General features: G+C 40.8%; 1 protein-coding gene across 22 annotated transcripts in view; it reads right to left on the bottom strand.

Moving 5' to 3' along the window:
* Positions 1-7,955: 7,955 nt before the first annotated feature.
* The window catches only part of txk (TXK tyrosine kinase), a 17,694-nt gene continuing 10,850 nt past the window's right edge, over positions 7,956-14,799 (bottom strand). For 3 of the 22 annotated variants that reach the window (XR_006248769.1, XR_006248788.1, XR_006248789.1), the window contains 5 exons: positions 13,660-13,778; positions 13,430-13,587; positions 8,363-9,009; positions 8,260-8,283; positions 7,956-8,186 (listed from right to left, as the gene is read on the bottom strand). Coding sequence is in view for 1 of the 22 variants with exons in the window: in XM_043232599.1 (XP_043088534.1) it covers positions 8,932-9,009; positions 13,430-13,587; positions 13,660-13,778 (355 nt within the window). In the remaining 21 variants the exon portion in view is untranslated. Of the gene's footprint in view, positions 9,010-13,429; positions 13,588-13,659; positions 13,779-14,799 lie in introns of all 22 variants that reach the window. The other 19 variants (XR_006248774.1, XR_006248777.1, XR_006248780.1 and 16 more) reach the window with 19 other exon arrangements.

The raw sequence follows: 14,799 nt of genomic DNA, 5'->3' as shown, positions 1-14,799 counted from the left end.
CGCGCGCGCCTGTGTCGCAAAAAAGTGCGCGACTTCCGGCCGCGGGCACGGCAAACGCGCGCACGAAGCGAGGAATAAACTCTTTCGGTTTTAATTTCTGTTAATATTTGGGAGCTGAGTTTTTATGTGTCGCGAGCTTTGCTCCTGCTGCTGTGCACAAGTAACCTTCCGAACGATTATACCTGGAAATATTTCTCAAAATATCAGTGATTCCTTCGGAAATGTGACCAAATGTTTTAAAAACTAATGGAGTCGCTTTTATTTGTAGCATATAGCGCATTACAACACAGAAAAACAACAGTGATGTAAATTTAATCAAATAAGAGAAATATGAGGCTAATTCTGCTGTGAATATGTCCAAAGATTCAGTTTAGATTCATTTCATTGATTATGAAGGAAGCAGCTCCAGAAGATCCGTTCACTTCAGACTTTATTTATTCTTATGAGTGCAGTGTAATCAATAATAGCTAAAACACTGTTGAAGACTAATTAGTGCTTTTCATTCTGTAATCTCATGCGGTTAGATGATCATCAAACAATAATATCGCGCTTTTAACAACACAGACTGTATAAAGTACCGAACAGTAGTAAATAGGAGTATAGAGTATAGAGTGATAGTAATGTTTATTACGCGTCTTCGTGGAATACTCGATTCTGATTGGTCAGTCGCCAAATTCTAAAATTTGTTATTCCCAAAAACATCCCAGTAAAACTAATAACTCAGTTCAATATTAGAGTACAATTATGTGATTAAGTATGTCATCCTGGCGTCTCGTTTCATACAAACAACGACATAATTCTCTATCAAAGCCTGATTAAAGGAGTAATGATCTGATTTTTTTATTTTGCTAATATGAGGTTTATTTATAATGTTAATTCATCTTACGTGTTGTTTGAACATAAATGTGTGTTGCAGTGTGTTTATATTATTTGTGAAACCATCTTTTTTTAATGCACTTTCTCATACCATTCACGTGTTCTTGGCAGAAAGGGGTGGGGTCAGCGGAGCTCATTAGCATTTAAAGGGACACGCAACACGCATCTTTAAAACTGTGTTTATAGTTAAGGGGTTCTTTAAGAAAGATGTGCTATTTACTCGTAATAGGTCACATGTTGTAGCGCGGGTCCATTGCATTATGGGTGAATCTAACATGGATGCAGAGAAACACACATGGGAAGTTATCTGCATGGTCTAAGAGGGCTCACGGTAATTCATGTTCAAGTCTATTGCATTTTGTGTTTAATGTTGTTTTTGTTAGTGGCGTAATTGGATTCAGATTTTGTCAATGGATATTTGAAGGCGAGACTGTGAAATGGGACTGCATGTTTGAATATTTGTTTTATTTCTTGTAGTTTTCACGGTGTCTGCTAAAAGAGAGCGAGAGCAGAGAAACAAATGAACAGCGAAAGACATCAGTACGAAGCGTGGCTATCATTTTATTAGACCAGTGCAGCTACAGTGAACACGTAACGCCGGCAAAGTACCGGTCAGATAAAAAAGAGAAAGCAGCATCGCGGGAGCATCGTGTGCAGAAAAGATAGAGAGAAACACGTCGGAGAAAATCGGAAGAAAGATAGCGGGAGCATCGCGTGGACTGAGAGGCTGGCCGGTTCACAGCCCAGGAAAAGTACCGTGACCCAACAGTAGAGGGCGACGTTCACTCGAGTAGACTACAGAAAATATTCTTTTTACGTACATTTTTTATTCCACCGTAGAGTTCTCAAGACTTCCCCTCTGCAGTTAACTGTAGGTTTGACTGAGACATACTATATACAAGTTTGTAATATACTTGTTTAATAGGTTGGTCATTACAGCCTTACTGATGTTCACGCTTTACCAGTGATATTGTTGTGAATAATTATATGGTACCTTTTGATTTGAGAGTAACAGTAACTATGTACTAAAGGTTTTAGCTAAACATTGCAATGTCAATCAATCAATCAATCAATCTTTTGTATATAAGGCTTTTATCAACACAGGTTTTATCAAAGCACTGAACAGTATAAAGTAGAAGAATACACTGACAGGGATGTATAATGAAGAGAGTGAACAGTTTGTTATTAAATGCAGAGACGGTCTCTGGAATCAATTCACTGATAATCTCTAGAAGTTAAGTGTCCCCAACAAAGAAGACAGAGGAACCAGAACCCCATCCATACAGAATGAAGAAGAAAAACCTGGGGAGAAACCAGACTCAGTTGAGACCAGTTCTCCTCTGACCGGACGCCCAGGACTTAACTTCCTGTTCAATTTTAAACACAGCTGTGTCAGATAGTGTAAATGACTTAGTGTGTGTGTGTGTGTGTGTGTGTGTGTGTGTGTGTGTGTGTGTGTGTGTGTGTGTGTGTGTGTGCATCAGGATCTGGTGATCTGTCCACAGAGTTCATCTAGGTGTTCTGGTCTCTGATGAACATAATCTCTGGGTGCTGATCCACCATCTAGTCTGGATACAAACTGTGAAACAGATTAAGAAAGAATCTAGACTAATATTAGCGTAGATGCCATTCTTTTTACGATGTCTCAGGTACATTGTGTTTTAGGAGTAGTGTTCCCGGTTCCAGCAAATCTAAGTAATGCAGCCTAAAAATCCTTTAACGGATTTGAATAATAAAAGGTGTGTTGATGTGTTATGTGTAGGCTAAGTTAAAAAGATGTGTCTTTAATCTAGATTTAAACTGAAAGAGTGTGTCTGCCTCCTGAACAGAGTTAGGGAGATTGTTCCAGAGTTTAGGTGCTAGATAGGAAAAGGATCTGCCGCCCGCAGTTGATTTTGATATTCTAGGTATTATCAGATGGCCAGAGTTTTGAGAACGCAGCGGACGTGCAGGACTATAATGTGATAAGAGCTCGCTCAAGTATTGAGGAGATAAACCATTCAGGGCTTTATAGGTAATTAATAAGATTTTAAAATCTATCTGATGTTTGTAAGCGAGCCAGTGCAGTGTTGACAGAACCGGGCTAATATGATCATACTTCCTAGTTCTAGTAAGGACTCTAGCTGCTGGGTTTTGGACTAGATGAAGTTTGTTTATCAAGCGTGCAGAACAACCACCCAATAAAGCATTACAATAATCTAACCTCGAGGTCATAAACGCATGAATTAATATTTCTGCATTAGAGGTTGAAAGCATAGGTCGTAATTTAGATATATTTTTAAGATGGAAAAACGCAGTTTTACAGATGCTAGAAACATGATTTTCGAAGGAAAGATTGCGGTCAAACAGCACACCTAGGTTCCTAACTGATGATGAAGAATTAACAGAGCAGCCATCAAGTGTTAGACTGTGTTCTAGATTATTATATGTGGGGTTTTTAGGTCCAATTATTAGCACCTCTGTTTTTTTCAGAATTTAGCATTAAGAAGTTACTCATCATCCAGCTTTTTATATCAACTAAGCATTCTGTTAGATTCTCAGTTTGGTGTGTATCACCAGGCTGCGCTGAAATATAGAGCTGAGTATCATCAGCATAGCAGTGAAAGCTAACACCATGACTCCTGATAATATCTCCCAGAGGTAACATGTACAGGTTGAAAAGTAACGGTCCTAGCACTGAGCCTTGAGGAACTCCATATTTCACTTTTGATCGATATGATACCTCCTCATTTAGTGCTACAAACTGATAGCGGTCAGATAGATATGATTTAAACCATGCTAAGGCGCTTCCTCTAATGCCAACATAGTTTTCTAGTCTATCCAAGAGAATGTTGTGATGGATAGTATCGAATGCTGCGCTAAGATCTAATAGCACTAATAACGAGATAAAACCACGATCAGATGATAGAAGCAGGTCATTAGTAACTCTAATGAGAGCAGTCTCAGTACTATGGTACGGTCTAAAACCTGATTGGAAATCCTCACAGACACCATTTTTTCTAAAAAGGAATACAGTTGTGAGGATACTACCTTTTCTAGTATCTTTGACAGAAAAGGGAGATTAGAGATTGGTCTGTAATTTACTAAGTCTTTGGGATCAAGATGTGGTTTCTTAATGAGAGGTTTAACTACAGCCAGTTTAAAGGTTTTGGGAACATATCCTAATGACAATGATGATTAATAATGGTCAAAAAAATAGGATCTATGACTTCTGGAAGCAGATCTTTTAATAGTTTAGATGGAATAGGGTCTAACATACATGTTGCTGGTTTAGATGATTTAACAAGTTTGTACAAGTCTTCTTCTCCTATAATAGAGAAAGAGTGTAATTTTTCCTCAGGGGATCTATAGTTCACTAACTGATGTGAAACTGTAGCTGACGGCTGCATAGTTACAGTTTTATCTCTGATGGTATCAATCCTAGAAGTAAAGAAATTCATGAAGTCATTACTGCTATACTCTTGGGGAATGTTAGCACCTGTTGACGTTTTATTTTTCGTTAATGTAGTTACTGTATTGAATATATTGAGTATTGCAGTAACAGTGGATATAATGGGATTGCTGAAAGTGCGTATGAGTGAAGTGGGGCTGGAGGAATTTGATGTTAACGCTGAAGATGCCAGAATCCGTATAGTACTTGACAAAGAATACGCTCAGTCAGAATATTCCTCTACAAGCTGCAAGTCTGTTCGTAGCCACCATTCAAGTTGCTCAGCTGAACAGCAAAGTATCACTGCAAGAAGAGCAGAGTGTGCCGCTCAGTTGGCTGCAAAGCAGACAGAGATAGAAATGGTGGAGGCTATTGCAAATCAAAGGTTAGAACTTACAAGGATCAAGTGTGACCCTGCACAATGGTTTTATATAGACACTGAACAAAATCCTGCAGATCATGCTTCCAGGAGCCTCAAGGTGTCAAAAGTTGATCAGTTCGAATTGGCTCACTGTACCCAAATTTCTCTGGGATTGAGAAATTGTCACATTAAAAACAACTCCAGAGCTTTGTGAAGAGGTTTAATCGATTTTCGAAATAGCACACCACATTGAAAGTTGTCACTCGTATTCAGCAATTCACAAGAGACAAGACCACTAAACCCATAAATGTGGAAGACATGAGAAATGCAGGCAACAGGCTTGTAAAATTAGCACAAACAGATGCCTTCAAAGATGAGATACAAATACTGAGACATGGCAAAGATAGTAATCCATTGTTCCAACTTGACCCAGTGCTGCAGGATGGTGTTCTCAGAGTAGGAAGTTGACTGGAAAAAGCTTCTTTATCTCTTGACTCGAAGCATCCTGCAGTCCTTCCAAGAGATAGCGTGATGACCCGTCTTCTCTGTGCGAGAAATCATATCGGATAAAGGGACAAATTTTGTTGGGCCGAAAAATGAGCTGACAAAAACTTTGAAAGAATTGGACAAGGAGAGATCAACTGCTTACCTTTCCCAGAAACAATGTGACCTTTATTCTGAATGTACCTGATGCCAGTCATATGGGAGGCGTTTGGGAAAGGCAGATCAGAACAATCAGAAGTGTTTTAATTTGGGTTCTTTCTCAAAGTGCGGGAAAATTGAATGATGCCTCTTTGCGAACTTTCTTCTATGAAGCCATGTCAATCAAAAACAGTCGCCCACTCACCACAGAACTATCAATGATCCCAAGGGTCTAGAGCCACTCACGCCAAACCATTTACTCGCCATGAAATCCTCTGTCCCTCTACCTCCTACCTGGGAAATTTGCACCAGAAGACCTGTATGCGAAGGTGGCGAAGAGTACAATATTTGACACAGCAATTGTGGAGTAGATGGAGAAAGGAATATCTAGCAAACATCACCCTCAGACAACGGTGGCACTCTTCAAGTTGTAACGTAAAGGTTGGAGATCTTGTGATTCTCAAGGAGGAAAAGCTTCCCTGCAATGAATGGAGACTTGGACAGGTGACTGATGTTTGTGCAGATGAAGACGGACTGGTGCGAAAGGCTAAAATTCAAATAGGAAGTAGGAAATTAGGGAAAAAGGCCAGGATTGACTAATCCATCAATTCTTGAATGTCCAATTCATAAGTTAGTGGTACTTGTAGAGAAAAAGTAAATCTGACATAATGTCCAATCTGGAGAGTTCTCATAAAAAGTTCAACTGGTAGTCTTGAACCAAGATATATATATATATATATATATATATATATATATATATATATATATATATATATATATACTATTTTAGTGTTTAAAAAAAATAAAAATAAAAAATTACTCAGTTTATTCAAACATTGACTTGAAAATGTATCATAAATTATAGTAATTTGGTGGGAGTGTAAATGCCAAAGTGAGAAGTATTTACGGTTTAAAAAATCTTTAAAACTGTGTTTATAGTTAAGGGGTTCTTTAAGAAAGATGTGCTATTAACTCGTAATAGGTCACATGTTGTAGCGCGAGTCCAATGCATTATGGGTGAATCTAACATGGATGCAGAGAAACACACATGGGAAGTTATCTGCATGGTCTAAGAGGGCTCACGGTAATTCATGTTCAAGTCTATTGCGTTTTGTGTTTAATGTTGTTTTTGTTAGTGGCGTAATTGGATTCAGATTTTGTCAATGGATATTTGAAGGCGAGACTGTGAAATAGTATGTTTGAATATTTGTTTTATTTCTAAACAATAGAAATGTTGTCTGCATTTCTGCTAAAAGAGAGAGAGAGCAGAGAAACAAATGAACAGCGAAAGACATCAGTACGAAGCGTGGCTATCATTTTATTAGACCAGTGCAGCTACAGACAGGGTAAAGAGGGTGTTGTTTTACACTGCCATTAAGAAATTTGTATGTTATAGACTCAACTTGTACAAAATAGGCGTCCACCTTTTAATAAAGTTTTTTTGTTGCACACACACACACACACAAAACTAAATAATGTGAAAACAGCCACTGTTAAGATTGGCTAATGTAACTGTGTAGGAAACATTATTAATGTCCCTCTCTAGTCTGAGTGTTTTGACAATATAATCAAAATAAAACTGTAACCCTCAGATGATGCTAACCCTGAAACAACATTAGAAACAATCACAATGTTCACAAGAACAATTATGACTAAAAAACAATAAAACGCATTACAAACAAGGTATTTGTTGCATCCTTTTTATGCATCACATAGCATCTTGCCTCGTAAACATAACAACATGTCTGCATTTGTGTTAGGAGAAACAGCAAACAACAAGCGCTACCCTTCACTTCTCAAATAGTTTGAATAGTAAGTAGCAGGTTCTTTTAATAAAAAAACGTAACGCACAAAAGGTTGTGAGTCAGAAGCTCCAGACTGTTCTTGTAGAGTCAGAATCAGTTTCTTTATAGTCTGTTACAGTCAGCATAGATTCAGGAATCAGTCTGAACACACTCTAATATCTGTGTTCATCTGTTCTGAACAGTGTAGTAAACACAACTTAACACTGATTTCTAGTCCTGTTTTCTTTTAGAAACACAAAGTAGTTTCTCTTTCACAGCGTCTCCAGAACATGGCGCCCGCAGCAACACTACAGACAGAATAATAGCTCCGCCTTCTTTCTTTGAGTAAACATTTGGGCGGAGTTATGCAAATAAACCCATTCTGTGATGTAGAGAAGTGGGGGCGTGTTTAAACGAGTCGTTTTAGGGGGGTGTGGACAAGTCATGACTTTTATAAAGAAGATCTCTCTGGTTTTGAGACTTTAATCTTTGTAATTTAAGGATCTTATCTATTTACTAACAGGTTTAACACTACAGAGAGAAAGCAACACTTGAAATAATTGTTCATAATGAGGAGCACATGCATGGTGTATTAATGCTACAAAGAACCTCAAAGAATTTAATCTGTGTGAAGAAAAGAATCTTCAGAAGCTCCTCTGTGTGTGAATTTGTCATTAGATTACCCAGATAACTGTATTTTAGATTATCACTGCATCTCCTGTTCTTTAGACAACTATTATCAAACAAAAATGTGATCTGAAATCTGAAACAGATGAAGCTGGTTGATGTGTGGTGTTCTGCGTGTCAGCGCTGGTAGTATTTAATAACCAAACGACAAAAAAACACACACAGACTTGAGCAATAATGTTATTATCACTGAGGTTTATTGCAGCAATAAAGCTGAAATTCCAGTGAAACACACACACACACACACACACACACACACACACACTCAGTTGTCTCCTCGTCTGGTTGTTGTTGTGGTTACAGGTGCTTCGGTCAGGGCCTGTGTGGGGGGGGTCTCAGAGGTCACGAGGGGTCGTGGGGTCGTCACGCGCTCAGGTTCAGCTGATCTGAGACACACCGGAAAGACCTGAGAAACCAAAACTAGAAATGATGAGACCTACCGGTGTGATATTACACTTACACAACACAACATCACTTACATAATGGGTCAGAACTGGGAACCCCTGAGGAAGACAAGAAACATCAATATTCTGATGCAAACTTAGCGTATAGAAATATGTTCATTTCCATTTTTTCTCGTACCTGGTACGGATTAACCCAGATGTAGCCATATGGATAATGAAGAGACACCTAAAGCAAACATGACAGAATGAACACATGAAATCAATCAAACACATCTGATCGATAATAATCAAGCTCTCAAGTTTCTGGATGATGGTGTGAGCGTACATGGATGGCCTCGTCTGCTGCTGAGATCGACTGAGAGACACACACAGAACATCTGATTATAAGAGAGAACAGAACAATGAACTGAACAGCAATAACAGAGTAACTTACGGTCAGGACGAAGAGGAAAAGAAGGATTCTCATGGTGTATGACGACCGAATGATGTCTTTCCCCAAAGAATTTACATTTAATTAAACACTCGACTCCACCTCAGGTATGTGTAACCACACACACACACACACACACACACACACACGCAGTGATAGCACCTCCCATTGTGAGTATCTTTATTCATGTCCTCGGGTTCTTGTGAACTTACAGACTGACATGAAGTTGTTTACATGTACATATATAAAACATCTCAATATCTCACTTATGACTGTAAGGTTCATCACACACACACAGCTTGTGTACGTGTGTGTGTTCATGTGTCTGTCTCTTCTTCAGTGATCTGTCGGATGTTCTGCAGTAGTTCAGAAAAAGGCGGTCGTCCGTGAGGTTTCTGAAAACACGAAGCACACACATAATAATGACTTCAGTGATGGACACTTTTTTTTAAATGATTGCAGAGAAAATCTGGGCATCGTACACTAAATGAAACATCAAACTGATCTCCTCTAACTGGATGTGTGTGATGTGAGGTATTTCATATAGCAGAGTCTGTCAAATGTAAAGAAACAAGGAATCTATAGGGAAGAGAAGTCTTATTTTCCAATATGTACTTCCTCTTGTGATGTATACAGCTCTTTATCATTATCATCAGAGACTGAAGTTCTGCGTGTTGAACTGTTTGACTCATCTTTTTCATAATAGTTTATAACAGCTTTTTTCATTATAATATAATTTAGCTCTACTTTCAGACTATTACAATTACAGAATCAGAGACCTAATCATTTCTTCCAGTTGGATTAGTTTTTCCCGACGCTTACGTCTTGGACAATGCTAAAGAAGCTAATTCTCAGGAAAGCCTTAAAAGCATCCCATGTTATACCAAGGCCAGTATTCATCAATTGCTGTTGTATGAAGAGACATGATATCTCATTTTGTAATAATGAATTGTTGAAGCTTGTGTTTTTCCTATTGTTCGAGGTCATAATTCATCTGCTTCATATATCTATCAGGCCACATTCATCCACTATAGTGTCTATTGAAGTGGTCTGTTTGTTACTAGACTCATCAAGTTCTACATTTCTAACCTGATTAAAATCACTTCCTAGTATTATGTTATAATTGCCAATATTTCTAAAAATATAGGAGCTATATCAGATTTGTTTTCCTTCAGATATGTGAGAATCATCCTCTTCATTACATGGTTACAACCTGATATATTCCATGAAATAATTGTTGTGAATACCATATGTCTTAATTATAAAGTAAACAGCTATTAAATATCATCTTCTCCATGTGCTTGCTGTATGCAACTGTAAAGTCTAACCCAAAACATTCAATATGTGCCCAATGTTTAAAGCTAAATCTCACGAGAAACCGGTCAAACCAATATTAAAGCAACAAAACTCCATAACGATAAACTCTGAAAACATAACTGAAATGCATAAAAGACAGTCTAAAGCATAACGTTATCCAGTTCAAAAATTAAATTAAACATAGAGGAAAATAAAATATTCCTTGAATTACACAAAAATAGTATTAATTAAACCTCAGAAACCGTTTCCTGTGAACTGCAGATAAACTAAAACGACGTAAAGAACTCCCAGAATTCAGGCATTGACACTTTCCTTAGCATGTGACCTTCATCTGAAAAGTTCTTGACGTTTAAATACTATCACAATAGTCACTTTTCCTTCTGTGCAATTTCATATGATTCATTTGCGTTATTCTGAGTCTTGAAGATGAAACTCTCTTTGTTACTCGTGACTTTAAGGCGGGCAGCAAACGAAAGCTCTCCTTATATGACAGGACTCGTTGCTCAACTAGTTTGCATCAAAGAATCGTCCACCATTCCCTCCACAACCTGATTTTCTTCTTGAGACGATGTCACCACCATGCTCACTAGTTTTCTAGCTGCGCTAGTCTTTTTAGACCGTGCCGTGGTGTTTTTCTGTTTTTTGTCTGTTTAGCTTATTTTGCACAGATTTATTTGGAACCTCCTCTTTATTTACACCTTCTTCTAACAGAAAGCTCGCTAACATGAAATGACCAGGAGATGAAATGATCCACTCTGCTGTCTATGCCTTACATCAGTGGTTCCCAACCGGTGTGCCGTGAGATCTTTTGAGGGTGCCGCCAAAATTTCGGGGAAAAAATTGCACTAACGTCATTCTCTCTTGGCGGGAGAGGGGGAGGGCGGGAAGGGACTACCGAGATAGCGGAGAGTCCTTCTCCACCCCACCCGTTCCTCAGTGAGGGTTGTGGATTGACGCGTATAACACACGTACAGGACAGGGCGCACATCGAGTCGCCAGTCGCCACTCGCCAGCATGCCTCAGTACTGATTGGTGACTCAAAGGAGGCAGAAGGTATTGTATTAAGCAGCACGTGCACGAGTGCACGTAAATTTGTGATCAAGTGCAATTCTTGTGATAAGCTAAAACTGTGTTTGTCGCTCTCTACTTAACTATCAGAAACTAATTTAAGCCTCTGTGATTTTTTTCATTTTTTTCAGAATACATCTTATCTGACAGCGTCGAAAAAGAAGGATGGATAAGTTCGTAGTGAGGAAGCGAAAAGTACAGGCGGATGAATCTCCAGACCAAATGGTGGCTTCCAGTATTGGTACTGCTTCGAAGTCAAACACTGAAGGTGTTCCTGCTCCATCTGAATCAAATTGCGAAAAGGGGAAACACGCATCTCTCTCGAAGAAAAGGACATATATTGATGCCTATTTAGCATTAACATTAGCATTTAGCATTATCTTCCTTATAAGGGTGCCGGGAACTTTTGAAAGGCTTTCCAAGGGTGCCTCAAACAAGAAAAGGTTGGGAACCACTGCCTTACATTGTCATGCCAGAAGTACTATGACACTATTTTTATTACTATTTTAACACTGTAAAGGTGCTTTGACACACAATGTATTTGTCACATAGTTGGACTCTTCTGTTGTTGTTTTCATCTCCCTTGTGTTCTATGTGACCTACTTTCTGTTGATTGTCTTCATATTCAGGTGTGTCTCGTCCGTTATGTCATTATGTCTCCCCATATAAGTTCCTGTTATTTGAGTGTTCTCCGTCCGGTCTTCATCTGTAATTTGTGTGGAAATCCTACCTGCCAGCCTGTGTTATTCATTCTTTAGGCAAAGATTAAAGTTGTTAAAGTTATTTTCTCGTCGAGTCCTCCTTCTCCCTGAACAGCTTCTTGTGCACAATTTACTTTCACAGACTCAACCACTCCACGCAAGCGAAGCTGTCCAGGAACGGTCTTCGAGAGAGCGCCGCCGCACACATCGAGTGGGTGCTGGTGTAATTGTAAATCAATAGTGACTGTTCCATCCGTGGACAATGACACCAGCCCCACTCTGGATCCAGAGCCAGGCCCACCATTTCACCGCAAGGCAGAGCAACAGCCAGAGCCCATCGCTGACGGAGTTTCAGGGTTTGCAGCGACGACAGAGCCATCGCCAAGGAGAGCGACAGAGCAGAGAATTGCCACTCAACCCGAGACGACATTGAGATGACATCATCAGACCAGATGCGTGAGCGGAGAGGGCGGAGTGGAGCTGCACTGCACCAGAGCTGAGGGTGAGCTTATAATTCATCTGGTGCTGCTAGATCTACAAGAAGAGTCGGATCTGGAGTTAGACCTGGCACCTCCCCTCTGTCCTGAATTCCTGGTCCCGTCCAGCCGCCCTGAATCCCCACCTCAAGGTCGCCCCCTAGAGACTGTTCCTCCAGCGCCACCCGCACACCCTCCAATTTTCCCACCCTATCCAGCCGCTGTTGATGTCTCCCAGCAGCCCCTGCGCTTACCCTCAGCTCACCGTCTGGTGCTGGGATTCACCACTGGTCTGCCGGTCACCATCGCTGTCGTGGGTGGACGATCCCTTGCTTCATCGTCTGGCCTCCGAGTCCTGGACTCCACATCTGGCCGTAGACTCGTCAGCTCCCCCTTGGCTCCAAGCTCCCTCCTCTCCACTATGGCCCATCAGTCCACCAGCTCCGCAGGCTCCATTGTGCCTTCAGCTGTGCCTTGGTCTGTCGCCGACCATCCGTCACCTCAGGATTCCAGGCACCTCATTCCTCCATCCCTCCAGCTCTGTAAGGCTCCTCCATCCCTCTGCTCCACTTTGGTCCTCTGTGGCTCCGGCTCTGCACCGTCCTTCTCGTTCCCCGTCTGGCATTGGTCGCCGGTGCCTTCGGCGTCGCCTAGGTCCTCCAGCTCCTCTGTGTCACCCTGGCTCTTCAGCTCTCCGTCTCCATCTCTGTCTCCTCCACCACCTGCTTTGCCGCCGGTCTGCCCCATGGAGTCGATGGCCATTCCTCCTCCATGGCCCCACTGTGGATCTTCTGGGCTGTGCTCTGGATCCCACAGATCTCCTCCCTGGCTCTTCCCTCTGTCTGTTCCTCCCTGGACTGTTTGCCGACCTCTTCCTGAGGGTTCATCCTCCACTGGACCTCCTAAGTTTTGTCATCCCCTTTCTAGTTGTTTTTTTAATTTATTTTTTTATTTTGTTGTTATATTAGGTGAGGGGTGCATAATGTCACGTGGTTGAACTCTTCTGTTGTTGTTTTCATCTCCCTCGTGTTCTATGTACTTTCTGTTCAGGTGTGTCTCGTCAGTTATGTCATTATGTCTCCCCATATATTTTCCTGTTATTTGAGTGTTCTCCGTCTGGTCTTCATCTTTAAGAAAGTGTGGTTATATCCTGCCTGCCTATAGCAGTGTGATTTTCTCTGTGTTATCTGTGTATATGTGTGGTGTATTGATTGTGAAGTGTGTGTGTGTGTGTGTGTGTGTGTGTGTCTCACCTCATGCCAGCAGCGGTACATGATGTTGTAGATGTGTGCAGATGCCCGGTGAGGCCTGTAGAGACGGCCGCCCTGGGTCACCTCCTCTACCACCTCCAGATTAGAGCGGTTCTCAAACGGTGACTTTCCCTCCGAGAAAACCTCCCACATCAACACGCCTGTTCACACACACACACACATCAGCACGCCTGTTCTCACACACACATAACACTCTGACCCGCAAGCCTCACCAAATGACCAGACGTCTGACTTGTTGCTGAACTTGTTGAAGTGAAGAACTTCGGGTGGAGACCATTTGACGGGGAACCTGGATCCCATGGAGCTGGTGTACTGATTGTCCAGGACGTACCTACGGGAACAGAACATATTGCAGCGGAATGTTCTAGAAAACACATCAAACCAAAATATGATGCTTTTGGATGAACAAAAAACTGTATCTTTGGTAGGAGGGACATCAGGTTGCTGTTTCTTTAAAACAGACAATACGACTGGCTCTTCTTCTTAAAGGGGAATGACATTATAATTGCTTTTATCTTTTGAAACAGAAGAGGTCTTTGTGCTTAAAAACATCTGCATAAACACACCTCGAGAGCAAATAGTCTTCTCAGCATAGGCCTAAGCACTGGATCACGCTGAATGCAAATATCGCATTGTGTCGAAAGTTAGTAAAAATAAGAATGACTGTGCTATTTTGTCTACACTCAACACACAAATGAGTCTGTCATCAGAACAAATGCAGTGAAGGAGCGTTTTGGTTTGATACGTTTGGTTTAAGCAGCAGTCAAATCAGACGGGACTCACAAAGAATCATCTGCTGAAAGATGAAGCGGAACTAGATCTGACTGTAAATCATTTCCTTACACTTTGTCTGGGAATGACTGATTATGTTTTGGAAACACTCAGAAGTGAGGGGGTGCTGAGACCGTTCCCCACGCAGTGACATTACTGATAACATTTCCTGTTAGCTGGGGAGAGAGCAGAAGAACTGAGGGAGTAGGGTTAGGATAGAATAGGATAGGTTAGGATAGGTTAGGATAGGTTAGGATAGGTTAGGTTAGGATTAGGTTAGGTTAGGTTAGGATAGGTTAGGTTAGGTTTAGGATAGGATAGGATAGGTTAGGTTAGGTTAGGTTAGGATAGGATAGGATAGGATAGGTTAGGATAGGTTAGGATAGGTTAGGTTAGGATAGGATAGGTTAGGATAGGTTAGGTTAGGATAGGATAGGTTAGGATAGGTTAGGATAGGTTAGGTTAGGATAGGATAGGTTAGGTTAGGTTAGGTTAGGATAGGATAGGACAGAATAGGTTAGGTTAGGTTAGGTTAGGATAGGATAGGATAGGACAGAATAGGTTAGGTTAGGATAGGATAG

Source organism: Puntigrus tetrazona, unplaced genomic scaffold (genome assembly GCF_018831695.1).
Source record: "Puntigrus tetrazona isolate hp1 unplaced genomic scaffold, ASM1883169v1 S000000586, whole genome shotgun sequence".
In the NCBI taxonomy this organism is placed as follows: Eukaryota; Metazoa; Chordata; class Actinopteri; order Cypriniformes; family Cyprinidae; genus Puntigrus; species Puntigrus tetrazona.
Note: the sequence above shows the minus strand (reverse complement) of the source record. Positions and strands in the feature narration are given on the sequence as shown.